This window comes from Papaver somniferum, unplaced genomic scaffold (assembly GCF_003573695.1).
Source record: "Papaver somniferum cultivar HN1 unplaced genomic scaffold, ASM357369v1 unplaced-scaffold_24, whole genome shotgun sequence".
NCBI classification, from domain to species: domain Eukaryota; kingdom Viridiplantae; phylum Streptophyta; class Magnoliopsida; order Ranunculales; family Papaveraceae; genus Papaver; species Papaver somniferum.
In genome coordinates, this window is record NW_020634374.1 from 1,704,113 (window position 1) to 1,719,457 (window position 15,345).

At 37.8% G+C, this 15,345-nt stretch overlaps 1 protein-coding gene across 1 annotated transcript; it reads left to right on the plus strand.

Moving 5' to 3' along the window:
• Positions 1 to 13,990: 13,990 nt before the first annotated feature.
• Positions 13,991 to 14,893, plus strand: LOC113341088 (early nodulin-93-like). Its single transcript, XM_026586114.1, has 3 exons — positions 13,991 to 14,248; positions 14,382 to 14,457; positions 14,568 to 14,893. Exons 1-3 carry the CDS (start codon positions 14,096 to 14,098, stop codon positions 14,660 to 14,662), a joined length of 324 nt encoding a protein of 107 aa, XP_026441899.1. The 5' UTR covers positions 13,991 to 14,095; the 3' UTR covers positions 14,663 to 14,893.
• The last annotated feature ends 452 nt before the right edge of the window (positions 14,894 to 15,345 follow it).

The following is a 15,345-nucleotide window of genomic DNA, read 5'->3' on the forward strand; positions in this document are numbered from 1 at the left end:
CTCTCTGTATAGAAGACGCCTTAGACACTCTACGAGGCCGCGACGGATCCCAAGCCTTCCCAGAGGAAACAACTTCAGAAACTAAAGAAGAGCGCGACTGGGCACTGATCATCGCAGTCCATCCCGACGACCATCAAAGAATAATTCATCCATGTGATATTCAGAGCATCCCGACATCACATCTAGAAGAGTACAATAAGCTTGCATCAAATCCCGTGGACGTGGATTCAAGCCGATGCAATGAAAGTAAGCTACACATGGGGACTACCAGCATGGGACGCTTTCACTCCTCTCAACCTGGTTATGTTTGATTTCAACATCATCGATGCCGAAGTTTTACGATCCGCAAGAATTTCTCAACATGAAGCCGTACATGTGCATCAAAGACTCCAAAAGCACACCACAAGGATACATTCACATATTCGTCCATGTCATCGGATTTAACAAGAAGATAACTGGGTACTGCTCACCGCATCTTATTCCATATGACAGTCCAAGATTCGGAAGCTGGTTCAAAGGATGTCTCTTGGTACAAAGTACTTGAAGACTTGATAGAAGCACATCGACAACAGAATCTCTCCCAACTCGTCTATTTCATCATGTGTCTTAGGGAAATTTCTACCATACAATCATCCACGGCATATCATCATCCTGATCGGAAGGTCCAGACACTGAACAACCTAAAGTCAAGGATGGACCGACAACGCAACCACAACCTCCAAGGTTATCCCTGACATGATCGCTGCCGAGCGTATGTTTCATCCATCCATCCCAAGAATGCAATGGAGTTTGGTAAATTTTGGAATCCACTAGAGAGACACTGCGAACGAAAGCACAGACACGGACGAGCAATAGAAAACAGAAGAGGGTCGATACCTCTTTCCATGCGAACAGAGTTTTTAGAGCTTGAACAGAATGAAGATTCCTTCTTTCTCCATGAACAGGAACAGGTGACTGGCGCGCGACTATGCCACCCCGGGCCCGCAACATCCCTCCTGACTTCTTCTTGATTTTCACTGTCGTGCCGTTTTCACCTCCTAAGCGAGCTCGAAACCTAAATATTCTCGCGAGGGAAGATAGAGAATTCTTTTTCGTGTCCGATAAATGGGCGGACCGTCAAAATCCGAGTCCGTACGCGGATTCTACAACGATTCTAGCAAAGGAAGCTAATCAGGGTTGCGGCGTGTCAAACCCTAAACAGCAAGCGCTTCCCTTGCAAGCGTTTCCTTCCAAAACGCTTCCCTTACCTGCAACATGCCTTGCCAAGCGCTTTACAGAGCAGCCCACACCCGTTCCATGCCCGTCAGTGCTAATGGGTCCCCTTCATGCCAAGTCCATGCTAGCAGCTCCGCCTCGCGTTCCAATGTCTAACCCTGAAGACACCCAATCATACTGGGATTTGTGCAAAGCTACCAGATGCAAGGATTGCGAATTCTACTTACATCTCGAAAAAGTTCAGACAAGTCTCCTTAGCCCTCTTTCACGACTTACTGTCTCAGTTATATTCTCGTCTGTCACCATCTTATGCTTACCTTGCAACAAGGCCCTTGTTCCAAGCTAAGCAGGGGACTTAATGTTGATGTGGTTTTTAGAAAAGGGATAAAATCGTAAAATCTTACGCATAACATGACGTCACCGGTGACGCTAAACACATTTATTAGAACATTTAATGCACTCATGTAAAAAAATACCAGGGTATCTTTTTTCAAATGCTAAACTAGGGTTTGGACACTCAAAACCCTAAGCCGCACAATCGCTGCGCATCATGGCAACTATTCCAAAACCAAAGTCGCACAATCGCTGCGCATCATGGCAACTATGCCAAAACCAAAGCCGCACATCATGGAAACTATGCAAAAACCAAAGCCGCACAATCGTTGCGCATCATGGCAACTATGCCAAAATCAAAGCCGCACAATCGTTGCGCATCATGGAAACTATGCCAAAACCAAAGACGCACAATCACTGCGCATCATGGCAACCATGCCAATACCTAGCCGCACAATCGTTGCGCTTCACGGCAATCGTGCCAAATTCGAGCTGCACAATCATTGCGCCACACGCGCCATTGGCACATGCCAAGCGACGCTTGCGACCTAGCATGACAAGCCGTGCAAACCTAGGGCCAAGCCTCCACACGCGCCATTGGCACATGCCAAGCGACGCTTGCGACCTAGCATGCCAAGCCGTGCAAACCTAGGGCCAAGACGCCACACGCGTCATTGGCACATGCCAAGCGACGCTTGCGACCTAGCATGCCAAGCCGTGCAAACCTAGGGCCAAGCCGCCACACGCGCCATTGGTACATGCCAAGCGACGCTTGCGACCTAGCATTCCAAGCCGTGCAACCCTTGCACTTTGGCATGCCGCGCCTACATCAAAGGCCACGATTTCTCTTAAGATGCAAAATCTCGACCGTCGAAGGTCGCCACTGAGCCGGCACATCTCTCAAGCTCCACTTATCAAACACCAGCGACATGATACACGTTTTCCACGAAAACACTCGAGACATCAATACATGTACGGACTAGGGATGCTCTTTAGGGTTTTGGTTTGGCGGTTTACAACGTGCGGCATACACAAATGCCCGTTTCAAGACAGTGTATTAAGAATAAAACGGTTAGTAAATGCAGGAAGTAACGGTGAAACGCTCTTTCATTATGGAACATCAATTCCATCAAATTCCATCAATACCAGGCGTTACCACCTCTTCCCATTTAACTCATCCGTTTCTTTTTCTTACGAGGCCAGAGTACGTTTCACTTAGACTTGTATAAATAGGTCTTACCTATTTCCACCAAGACACAAGTTTTTGGTCAAGGAGAAATACAACACTCAGAAAGGCAACTTTGCTAGCTTTCCCAAAGCTTTCACCTTATGATACAAGTTAAGTACTACTCTTTCATAACTGTTCTGGTCTCAACACTCTCTTCGCTTCCCTCCCTAAACCAGCCCTTCTCCTCCTCTTTGTGACCGAAGCAAATCCGGAACGGCCATTTCTTGGTTTAGGCCGGAGTTGTACAGATTGATCTCTCGAATCTAAAGTACTCACGTGCAGTACATTTGTTTAGGGTTTATATTTTTTTCTCACTCACCTACCGAAATTACCAAAATCGGCATAAACAATTTTCACCCATAAACACAAGCTTAAGTATGCGTACTTAAGCAACCAGATTTGAGTTTGTTAAGTTTCCAAACTCAGCAGAAATTTTCGGTTCAAAAACTTCCGCCAGTATGTGTACGGGTACGCATACTTAAGGTGACTAGTTTAGGAGTTTGTAATTCCCAAACTCAGCAGATATTTCGGTTCGAAAACTTCCGCCAATATGCGTACGGGTACACATACTTATCTTATCTCCTTCACCAATTTCGTATACACACATATGCATACTCTTGGCTCCCGGTTTGTGGATTTATACACTAATTTGCGAACACACTATATATGCTTATATCCAAACATGGTTACATCCTCAACTCTTTATTTTAATCACTGAAACATTCTTCTATAATGACAGTAGCCGTTTTCACACATTGTTAGCATCAAAGCAATTTTCAAGATATTGAAATAATCATTATCGAAACATTCCAAGCCTACATCAAATGATTGTATCACACAAACCATGTAAGATGTTACTCGAAAATTTTCTCATGATATAATATGAACTTGGTCGAAGCGAAAGATTACCAACACATATTTCGAGAAATATGTAAGCGAGATATACTCAGCTCGAAATCTCAAATGTGTATAGAGAAAACTATATCGTAACACGACTTATGTCTCAATATAGGAGATAGTAGAAATAGACTTTACAAGTGATAGATGAGTTCAAGTCTCCACATGCCTTTTGTCGAAGAAGTTCCACAAGGTTCCCTTAGTAGTTCTTCGTCTTCAAATGATGAACTCTTTGAAATCTAAGCTCAACTACACTATCTATGTCCTAGTCCGAGACATCTATAAATAGGATAGAAATCAAGACTTATAGTTTTGATCACTAACATTGACAAACATGCTTTAGATAGCAAGGCATGCGAGTTTGACCGAGCAGTGCTCCGACACCACACCTCCCAAAGGTAGCATTTTTAAGTCTTCAGAGAACTTGTAGCCTTGCATTATCCATTCGAGTTGAGAAAAAATCCCAGTACTAACAGTCTTATCTCCATTAGCTACGGTGACCAACATTGGAGTTGTAGGTTTTATATTGCACTTCAAATCTTTGATCATTGCACAATCAATAAAGCTATGCGTGCTTCCTGTTTTTTTTATCAAAATAGATATCTTATGTTTCTTAATAATTCTTGGAATCCTAATAGTATCTCCATTTAAAGTACTAGTGGGAGCATGTAGAGATATTTCCATGTCGTATTCCATTGGTGATTCCATAACTTCCTCATAAACTACATCATCCACATCCTCAGAAGATTCATGTTGTTCTGCTTGCACCATGAACAGTTGTTGTCTCTTGCAGATGTGCCATGGTGTGTATACTGTGTCACAATTGTAACATAGACCCCTTTCTATCCTTAGCCTTATTTTTTCTTGTGTTAACCTCAGGGGGTATTGGTGGGTTGTATTTTGGAGTGGTATTTCCAGACTTCAGTGTAATTAATGGTGTAGAAGTTGTAGTGGTTGTTTGAATGGGTTTTGGATAAAATTGAGGGGTGAAACATCAACACTGCATTTATAATCTCAACCTTTAATCCACTTATGAAACTCATTACAAAATAATGTTCAATCAAGTGAGGATTATTACTCAACATAAGAGCCTTAAAAAATTCAAACTGTTCAAAATACTCTTCTTACAATAGTAACTTGACATAATTTGTCAAATCTTCCCACATAATTATCATCTACTGGATTTTTAAATCTAACAAAAACACCATATGCAAAATTTCTCCATGATAGAAATGGTTAATTTCCAATTTGAAAGCTAAGAAACCATTTAGTAGCCTTACGTTCTAAATAGATAGAAACAACATTGACCTTTTGATTCTCTTCTATGTTGTGGATCTGAAAATACCTTTCACTCTTCTGCACCCATCCACGTGGATTATCTCCATCAAACCTTGGAAAATCATGTTTTGGAGCACGTTTTTGTTGAGTATAAGATGTTCCTTCTGTGAATGTATGACCAAAGTGGTTATTGATTCTTATTGATGTAAGTCCAAGCATACCCAAATTCCTGGATCTCCATTGTGGTGTTGCGTAGATCTAAAAGCTTGAGCTAGTTCTTCCATTTGGTTATACAACAACTTGAAGTTGTCATTCGTCTGTTCTTGATTGGTTTGTAGACTGCTCTTTAACTCTTGCATACTGGTTGAGTGCTTATCTAATTGTTGTCTCATCTTTGTTGTCTAAGTATCTAGATCCACAAATCTCTACTGATTTTATCTGTGAAATTAGATAATTCTTTGATTGTAAAATTATTAGCACCCCCCATGATTGAAAAAGAGAGCGGATCTGGTACCAAATGTATTAGACTTAGTACAATTTGCTATCAAGATCCAAAAATTAGAGAAGGAACATAGACAAATCAGAGAGGACAGGGAAGAATAGAGAAGATGAGACGAATTATAGAAGGAGGGTATGAAGGAAGAATGCATGGTTCAAAGAATACAATCGCAATAATTAGGTCATTAATCATGAGTATAAAATATCTCTCTTATACAATTAATAGCCTCACACTCTCAAACCTAAAATCGACCATCTCTAGAGAGACATGTGTTGCGTATCCCATACTCACAACAAAATTACTACTATCTCACTAGTTATTGATGGATAAGGGTACTTTATTGGGCTACACGGATACATAACAAAGGCATGGAAATGCAAATGAAGTTATCGAAAGGTTTAGTAGAAATATTTCATTTCATAATTTTTTTACAGAGATTTAATTGATTGATTAATTATCTTGATTACAAATGAACAAAAAACACAGATGAAATATAATCTGGCAATAACAAACACAACCGATATAACCGATACGTGACTAACATAATTGACCAATAGAGTAATGTCACGATAGGCCATCGACAACATGATTATACATAGTGGTACATGCCGTAATGACAGTGACACTGAAGTAGTGTAAATGGAGCGTAATTGCTATTAGCCTCATTCAAGTGGAAGGATCTTTGCAGAAGAAACCTTCAACTTGTATCTAAGAAAGATGAATTTAGGACTTGCTAAACCCTTTGTAAAGATATATGCAACTTCATCCAATGTAAAAATATAATGAACCTGCAAAGATTTGTTTTGAACCAATTCTCTGGCAAAGTAAAAATCAACAACCATGTGCTTCATGCGACTATGAAAATAGGGTTCGAGCAAAGTGATACAACATTGATATTGTCACACTAGATAGTTGGAGTAATGGGTAAGAAGATATGCAAGTCCTTTAGCAGTTGACAGAGCCATACTACTTCTGCTGCAGATTGAGTAATTAAAACTTCTCTATTCTGTTTCTGGCAACAGTTTCCGGTCGCGTGCTCGACCAAGAAACTGGATTGGACCAAAAAAAATATAGTATCACCAGTGCTACGCCTTGCATCCGGTTCACCAGCCCAATCACTATTAGTAATCACATGAAATTCAAGCAGACCTTTGCTGAACAAGATATCATAGTCAATTATTCTCTTTATGTATTTTAAGATTATCTTAGATGCAATATAGTGAACAATGATAGAAGATTGTATATGCTGACTCGTAGTATAGTTGATTTCAGGCCTTGTCCAAGTCAAGTACTAAAGAACACTAACTAAGAATCTGAATGGAGTTGGATCTGATAGAAGTTCACCATCACTAGCACTCATCTTGCAGCTAACATGCACTGGAGAAGTAAAATCCTTAGCACCAGACATGTCAGTTTTCTCCAAAAGGTCCAGAGCATATTTTGTTTATGAAATAAACAAGACATCAACATTCCTTTTAACTTCAAGTCCCAAAAATGAATGTAGAGTACCTAAATCTTTCAAAGGTAAATGAGTATCAAACTGAGAAATGAGGTCATTGCAGTAAGATCCGTTGTTTCCTGTGATAAGTATGTCATTAACATATACTAGAAATACTAATAATACTTGCTAGTGCCAACTTTTTGAACAAATAAGGAAGTATCAGCTGCAGAAGTCTGAAAATCATACGAAAAGAATATTTGTCAATTTATCATACCATGCTCTAGATGTCTGTTTCAAGCCATAGAGGGACTTGTGTAATTTACACACATAATCAGGATGGTTTCCGTCCACAAATCCAAGACCATATTGAATGAGATAAGTTATGTATAAATCAATTGGGTGTATATGCTTGAACTCAACAACTCCATTATGCCCAGGAGTGTGATGACAAGATACTTCATAAATAATACCTTTATCAGATAAAAAAGAAGCTAACTCAATTTGAGTCTTGAATTTGAAAAATATTTTCTTGAAATTAGACTTTTCATACAACGAGAATATCCAACATAATTTTGAAAGTTCATCAATAACAATGACGTAATCCCTAAATCCAGAATTAGGTGGAACTGGATTAGGGTCCCATAAATCCTAGTGAAGTAACTCAAGAGGCTTATTCCTAGTGTATGGATATATAAATAAAGGAAGTTTATGACTTGTGCCAAGTTGGAAATCATGAAAAAACAAAGGTATTTTTATTACATCAGAAAACTCTAGTTGCTTACACACATGCTGATAATTCTTGTAAGATGAATGAGCCAATCTATTGTGTCATACATCTATAGAAAAATATTGAAATGTAGTAGCAGCTGACATGTTTATTTGTGGAAGAAAATGCAGGGGATGAAGTCCATTATAGTGAATTCCTTTGAAAGTTACTCTCCCAGATGAGAGATCCTTGACACAAAAGCCAAAAAAGTCAAATGTATTTAAACACGTCTCTAGTAAATCTATAAACAAATAGAAGATTGCTAGATGCTTGTAGAACTAGCAAGATATTAACAAATCAAAAGAAGAATTAGGTATAAATTTAACTGAATAACCATCTCTAGTTATCTGCATACGTCCACCATTAGCAGTTTGGATAATCTCAGAACCATCATAAGTAATGGAAAATTGAAGTTCAGATTCATCAGAAGTGATGTGGTTGTTTGCACCCGAATATGCATACAAAGGATTTTAGCAATCTCATTTCCAAGAGAAACATGACTAATTGGCTAAAGTTTAATAGCCTATTGATATCTTAAGTAACCAACCATGTAGTTCCCCACTTCTATAATTTTACGCTCGGAAATCTTGCATCTTCCATGAAGGCTGATGAGGATATGAAAGTGATAAGTAGGGGATTGAGCTAATGAACAAAGATTTTTTGTTAACTAACAGATACTCTGAGTTTGTGTTATAGCTTACGATATAGCTTAACTTAGAGGAGGTTACTATATTATCTTAAAGAGTCTAATTTTGTGCACATTCTCTAAGAGCAAGTTTTACGGATACCAATCCAATGAGAGACTAGGTGAAACAATATTTCTATGATCGCGAATGAGCTACTTTAAAACATAAAGCAACTGATGTTCGGTCATTTGGAAAAAAAAGGACCCAGGAGGATGAACATTAGTCGCTCTATTTTTTTTTTTTGAACATAAAAAAATGAATTAATGAAAAATTGGGGAGTAAAACAGAATGATGTCCCCAAATGGGGAGAAAAGAAAAGAAGAAAAAGTCTAAGCAAATAAAGAACACTTAGACCAAAAACCTAAATGGGCGTGCCGCATTAAAAGAGTTTTAAATATATTAAGAAACTGAAAATTTGTTTGAGAGGCAGATGATCATCCTCTCAAGCAGTTCTTTCTCCAAACGACTGATTTTCAGCCTCCGAGTCTCCACTTTCACTCACATATAAATGCTTAGGTGAAAGTGGACCAGTTCTCATCCCATAATTGCACCTAATTAATTTGATCATTTTCGGTTAAACTCTTTGATTTGAATGAGAGTTCCTGTCCCATAGCCCGTGCTCTAAAGAGTGTTCATGTGACATATTAATTCCATTATTTGATTTAAGTTAAGTAATTATTGAATGAAAATAACATATTAATTATGTTATCTGATTTAAGTTAAACAATTATTGAATGAAAAAAATAAAAAATAAAAAACTTTGTAAGAAGGCATGGAAGTTCAGATGAAGTTACTGAAAGGTTCAGTCGTCACTTCTTCATTGGTATTTTAATTAAAATGCATTAGAGCTACTCCAATCAGTCAGATCTTTTGTAAATTAGAAATCAGTTTTATAACATTAAACTCTTGCTATGCTTTTCTTTTTCTCTTGTGAAGTCACTCTCACGCCGAGCCCAATATTAAACCTCGTACCTTCAATTTTTATCTTACCAATCCTTAGAAAGACATGATATCATAGGATTAGAGGAATATCTGAAGTCACAACACAACAACCTATACACATTCAAGGGTGATACAGTGAGTAGTAGAAAATTTTGAAATATATCCTCTTTTCAACTCATAGGAAAACTTAATTCGATCCTCAAAATCTGCTTTTCAATCTGATTCTCTTCCTGAGTTGAATGAATTGGTAGTAAGGACTCTTTTGAAATCTCCAGTACATTTATTTTAATCTCTAATTAGAAGGCCTCAGAATGGCTAACCCTTACAATCTTTACATAAATCTTCGTGGTTTATCCTTAGCCCAAAGATTTGCAAACCACAATCATGTAGGTTAGCTTCCAACACCTCCAGAATTCATTAGGGATTAAGACATTAAAAACAACAACATCCTAGCTAGAGTCTTCTCAACATCCTTACTAAAGCTATGTGAAGTTAGAGGTTCTTTAAGTAACTTTTGGGGTCCAAATATTGGTTTTTAGATTAGAGAGGTAGATCTAAATCTATTTATCATTACTTTTGACTCAGCAAACGACCTAAGATGGATATCAATAAGTGGTCCATGGTACCCCTTTGGAAATGTGCTGGCTGCTGCAACAGCATACCCGGGAATGAGTATTTCTACAGATAGAGTAAAAAAGATCCCTATTTGGGCTAGTGTTCATAATGCAAAACATGAATATAGGAGCATAGAAATGTTATGATTAATATCCAAAAAGCTAGGACAGGTAAGTAGATTCTGTGTTGGCAGTGAAGTATTTGCACCAGATTGTTCACCAAGAGAATTTGTTTTGATTAATATTGAAAAACCTCTAATAGATGGTCTTCTTGTTAAGGTAGGAAGGTACGCCATAACTAAAATCTTCTTCAAGTATCTCAACCTCCCATCTAAGTTTTGCAACCATTGTTGCGTTAATGACATAAGGATAACAGTTTTGCAGTCCTGCAAGGTAGGCCTTTGGAGGATATTTATGATATCACAGATTCATAGTAGAGTCACCTTATTCTGGAGATGATCTCTTCTTTCTCAATGATACCCCTATTCAAATCTGGAATCTTAAGGATAACTTCAGGAATCAAGGCACAACTGTTCCTCCAAGCTTACCGGTTGTTAATGACACATATCAAGCTTTATTTGGAACTTTGAATCCTATTGAGAACCACCCTGCGGATGAGGAAAAAGTTCATAATTCAACTCAAAATGTTTCAGAGGAAGATGATGATATGCTTTTGGTTAATGAATCTATTTTGGGAAAAAGAACGTTCCTTCAACTTGTCAGAGGATTATATTCCTTTATCCATGTCTGGATCGAAGTCTTTCCGATCTGTCAATTCAGAAACTCATCGAATGATTGAATCGGCTCGAGTCTCTGTTTGAACAGTCTCTTGGAACTGGTCTGCTCCAGGATATTCCTAACCCAGTTTTCACTAGTCATGTTCTGTCTTCTCTTATTCTAGGCAGAAGACTATCATTCCCATCTTATGAGAATGCTAGGGATTCATTTGATTCCCCAACTTTAACTTCTGCTTTCAAAACACCAATTGCTCACTTTCTTCTTCTGAAAAATCAAAATGCAACCCCTTCTCAATCAATTGAAACTGAAGCCAAATATGCTTTTAAAAATACAATCCCTGAATTTTCTTCGTCTTCATCTGATAAATTTTGCAGCATCTCATCTGAAAAGGGTTTTTCACTCAAAATCAATCAATATGGATCCAATCTTAAAGAACAAATCAAGGAAGCTGAAACATATCTCCCTCTGCCATTTTCACTAACCTCCCCACCAAATCCAATGGAAGTGACACATGTGAATTCGAAGAAGGAAGAGAAGGTCGCTCATCATGTGCAGATCCACAAGAGGCAGAAGCAGTAAGCATCTTACAAGCAGCTTTTTGGTCTAAGGAAAAAGGTATCAACAACTTCAGCATCGAATGAGATTGCGAAGCTCTTATCAACCATCTCAATGGAAAAAACTCAGAGATATCTTGGCGCAGTCAAAACATCATCGAGGAAGCAGATAAAGTAGCTAGAACTTGTTCTGATTTTTTATCTTTTTATTTTGTTCCTATGAAAGGAAATATGGTTGCATATGCCTTAGATAAATTTTTCAAACCTTTATATTCAGTTTTGGAATGGGTTGACATTCCACCTTTTTGTATTGCTCAAAAACTATTGGTAGATAAATCCAATATGAGGAACTTGCCTTAAATATTAGATGTCTCTACCATGACAGTAACACAGACTCTTCTAGGGTCTTAGTTTTTTTCTTTCAATGGGACGCGTAGTGAGAGTCTGGGACCAATCTTAATTACCTAACTTTTTTTCCTTTTTTTTTGTCCTTGAAGGAATTACTTTCATACTGAATCCTATTCAAATCTGCACCTTTGGTTCCTATTTTTGATGAAGAGAATGAATCTTTTTATCGAAGGATCAGAAAAAAATCGGTCTGGATCTCCTGCGGGAATGACTTGGAAGATCCAAAACCAAAAAGAGTGGTATTTGCTAGCAACAACACAATGGAGGCAGTGAATCAATATAGATTGATCCGAAATCTGATTAAAATCCAATATATCACCTATGGGTACATAAGAAATGTATCGAATCGATCCTTTTATGGAATTCAAATGGATCAAATAGGAAATGATACGCTGAATCATAGAACTATAATGAAATATACGATCAACCAACAAGTTTTCTTTTTTGAATCCATTGGAATGATTTCATCCTTTTTAGAAAGAAAAAATAAAAAAGGTTTTGGATCTTTAGTAGGATCCATATATTTTGGGTAAATCTAGAATTTCATTGAATAGGTGTATCTAGGGAATAGTCGCTTCAAAGTGAATCCTCCCTAGATACACACGTCGTTTTTTTATTTCTATTTCACGGTTGAGTCAATTTAAAAAATACCTAAAGTTAAAGATTTATCAATAGGTAATGTTGCTCCAATACCCAACCAAAGAGCTACTGCAGTCCCAATCAAAAAGACAGTTGTAGCTACTGGACGACGAAACGGGTTTTAGAATTTATTAACATTCTCCAAAAAGGGTACTGTGAATAATCCCGCCGGTACTGAAACCATTAAACGAACCCCCAACAATTATTTGGTACTGTGCGAAATATTTGAAATACGGGAAAGAAGTACCATTCGGGTAATATTTCCAAAGGAGTAGCAAATGGATCTGCAGGTTCACCAATCATTGACGGTTCTAGAACCGCTAAACCTACGTTACATGCAATAGTACCTAGAATTACTACTGGAAAAATATATAAAAGATAATAACTATAAATATACAAAAGAAAAAGAACCATATTTTTGTAGTTCCTATGATGCACTTGGAGCTTATCGGCAGAAACGAATAAATTTAGATAGTCCTTTGTGGCTCCGGTGGCGACTAGATCAACGCGTCATTGGATCGAGAGAAGTTCCCATCGAAGTTCAATATGACTCTTTTGGAACTTATCATGAGACTTATGGACACTATCTAATAATAAGAAGTGTTTGTTCGCGAGAAAGGATTCTGTAGTTATTCAGTTTGGCGTCATTCCTGGGCCATCGAAAATGCTACTTATCTACCGGATTTATCACCAAAATTATATCCTGCTTATGTGTCAAATTTGCATTGGTTCATTCTTTAAAAGGGAACCCCTGCTTTTCTCGGTGGGATGGGGCGTGGAAGCCATGAATGTGGACTCACCATTCGTCCGAAATGGAAGATTCAGACCACTGGCGAACCACCAGTAACAATGACAGTCCTATTTAAGTCCTAATGATATCATCCTATGGATAGATGAACCCTACAATAGATTCATTGAACCTCACGTGTTAACATTCATAATACACTAGTATCTAGCTAATTAAGTACAACATTATAGATCTCAATCACTAATACACGTACTATAAATACACTAAACTATTTCCAAATCCTAATTTCAAGGAGCATATTTTATACGCTAATGCTCTTGATTATCCATAATAGTAGTACTTGTTAATTACTCAAGCTTTAAAACTTTAATCAACTCAAAAAAGGTACATCCTAAACCATTGGCCGCTACACTCAAAACCCCTAGTGTTGGAGAAACCCATTGAACTCTGTGTACTGTGCCTGCTGCCTACACGCACTGAATTCTCCCATGTTACATCTCTGTTTCGTACAGGTTATTATAGAATCTCAACCTTTGGGTTGAATCCAATGTGTCATCATCAAGTGGGTTCTAATAGTGGATAACTTGAAGATTTCGAAAAGGTAATGATACTTACCTGATCTAGGTACCCACGGTTTATGTTATCAGGTTGTTTGATAGATAGGTACACCTGATAATTGCTGTCCTCCTCATTTCATGTTGCGTTTCACTAATGAGAAAAGCTAAAGTTGTCTTACCAAAAATACCCTTGAGCAAATACAAAAGTGAAGCAACTTTTGTAACCAAATTACACGAGTGGTTTGTTTTCAAAACCAGGGGCATTATGGGAACAGTGACAATAGAATCAACCGACTATAACAGTAATAACCAAATTATAGAAACAACCTGCTCTGTCTCTTTGTCTGATATTTAGAATTCCTTTGGCTGTTTGAAACCATCAAACTCTTTTGTACATTTCCCACCCACCACCACAAAACTATTATAAATAACCTATTCTCAGCTTCATACTTCTTCAAAATACATTTTCTTCAATCTGCTAATATAACTCAAACACTTTCTCCCATTCTCTCTCTCGAATCAATTACATTTTCTAGCTTATCTTTCAAAAAAATGGAGAAAAACATAGCTCAATCACCACTTGAGATCAATGGGTTAGCTTCATTTGAAAACAGACTTGCCATGGCTAAGCAGTGTTCCCAACAGGGTGTCATTGCTGGTGCTAAAGCTGCCGTTCTTGCTGGTATTGCTTCTGCCATTCCCACCGTAAGTATTCATATCATTCCCAACTAACTTTCTCTTCATTATCAACATACATACTGATAGAATGCACATATTTGCCACGCTTCGGCATAGTAATTGTCGATTTCATAACATTTGTTTTTTGTTGTTCATATAGATTGCTAGTGTGAGGATGTTGCCATGGGCAAGGGCTAACCTCAATCCAACTGCTCAAGCTCTCATCATCTCCACTGGTTAGTTAACGTTTTATTTTTGATCTCAATTTAGTTACTATTAACTGCATAATCTAGATATCAATGTATTTCATACCAAATAATGATTTGTATGCTTAATCTTTGTGCAGCTGCCGGAGCTGCTTACTTCATTGTAGCGGACAAGACTGTTTTAGCAGCCGCCCGCAAAAACTCTATCAATTACAGCAGTGAACAATCTAACTGATTCATAACGCTGATGCCTATGATTATTGGCTTATAATGATGATTGTAATGCAATGATGATGACGATGAAGAATTTAGAGGATTTTATTTTAAGTAGTAACTCCTTTTGTTTGTTTTTATGTACTAAGGCACCTTAGCCCCGAGATGAATGTACTATAAATAAACAAAATGTTGAAGGTTTCGACTTATCAAATGAAAACCATGAAAGATAAATGAGGGAACTTCTTCATCACTACCTTCTTGAATCAAAATACCACCTCTCTGAAACTGGAATGGGCTTGAGAAGGTTAAAAACTAGGGTTAATTGAACCGGGCTTAACTTAGCTATTTAGGAAGCCGGATTTAAAGGCTACCGTGAAATTGGTTAGGGGCTACCTGGCAGTATGATACGTGGAGGGCAGGGGAAAAGGCTGCCCAACCAACCCTTTCAGTATGCCGGTTTTCATTTTTCCTTCTCCTACTTACCATTTCCAAGCAATTTCTAAACGATTTATTCCTCATTCTTGTCATTTGTTTTGTTTTGTTTGAATTATGTCGCTGATTAAAACGGTTTTTGTAAATAAAAATGGCATGTTAAAATTAAAAGGCTAAGTTAATATAGGCTAAGTTGTTCAAACCGTCATAGTCGATTTAATTGGTATGTTGTTCCTCTAATGGGCCAGGTCATGCATAGCCAATGTGGCT

Bases quoted from the DNA above. Each gene is read 5' to 3' on its own strand.
- LOC113341088 (XM_026586114.1), top strand. From the start codon at position 14,096: ATGGAGAAAAACATAGCTCAATCACCACTTGAGATCAATGGGTTAGCT. The intron at 14,249-14,381 runs GTAAGTATTCAT...TTGTTCATATAG, and splicing joins TTGCTTCTGCCATTCCCACC to ATTGCTAGTGTGAGGATGTT. The intron at 14,458-14,567 runs GTTAGTTAACGT...ATCTTTGTGCAG, and splicing joins AGCTCTCATCATCTCCACTG to CTGCCGGAGCTGCTTACTTC.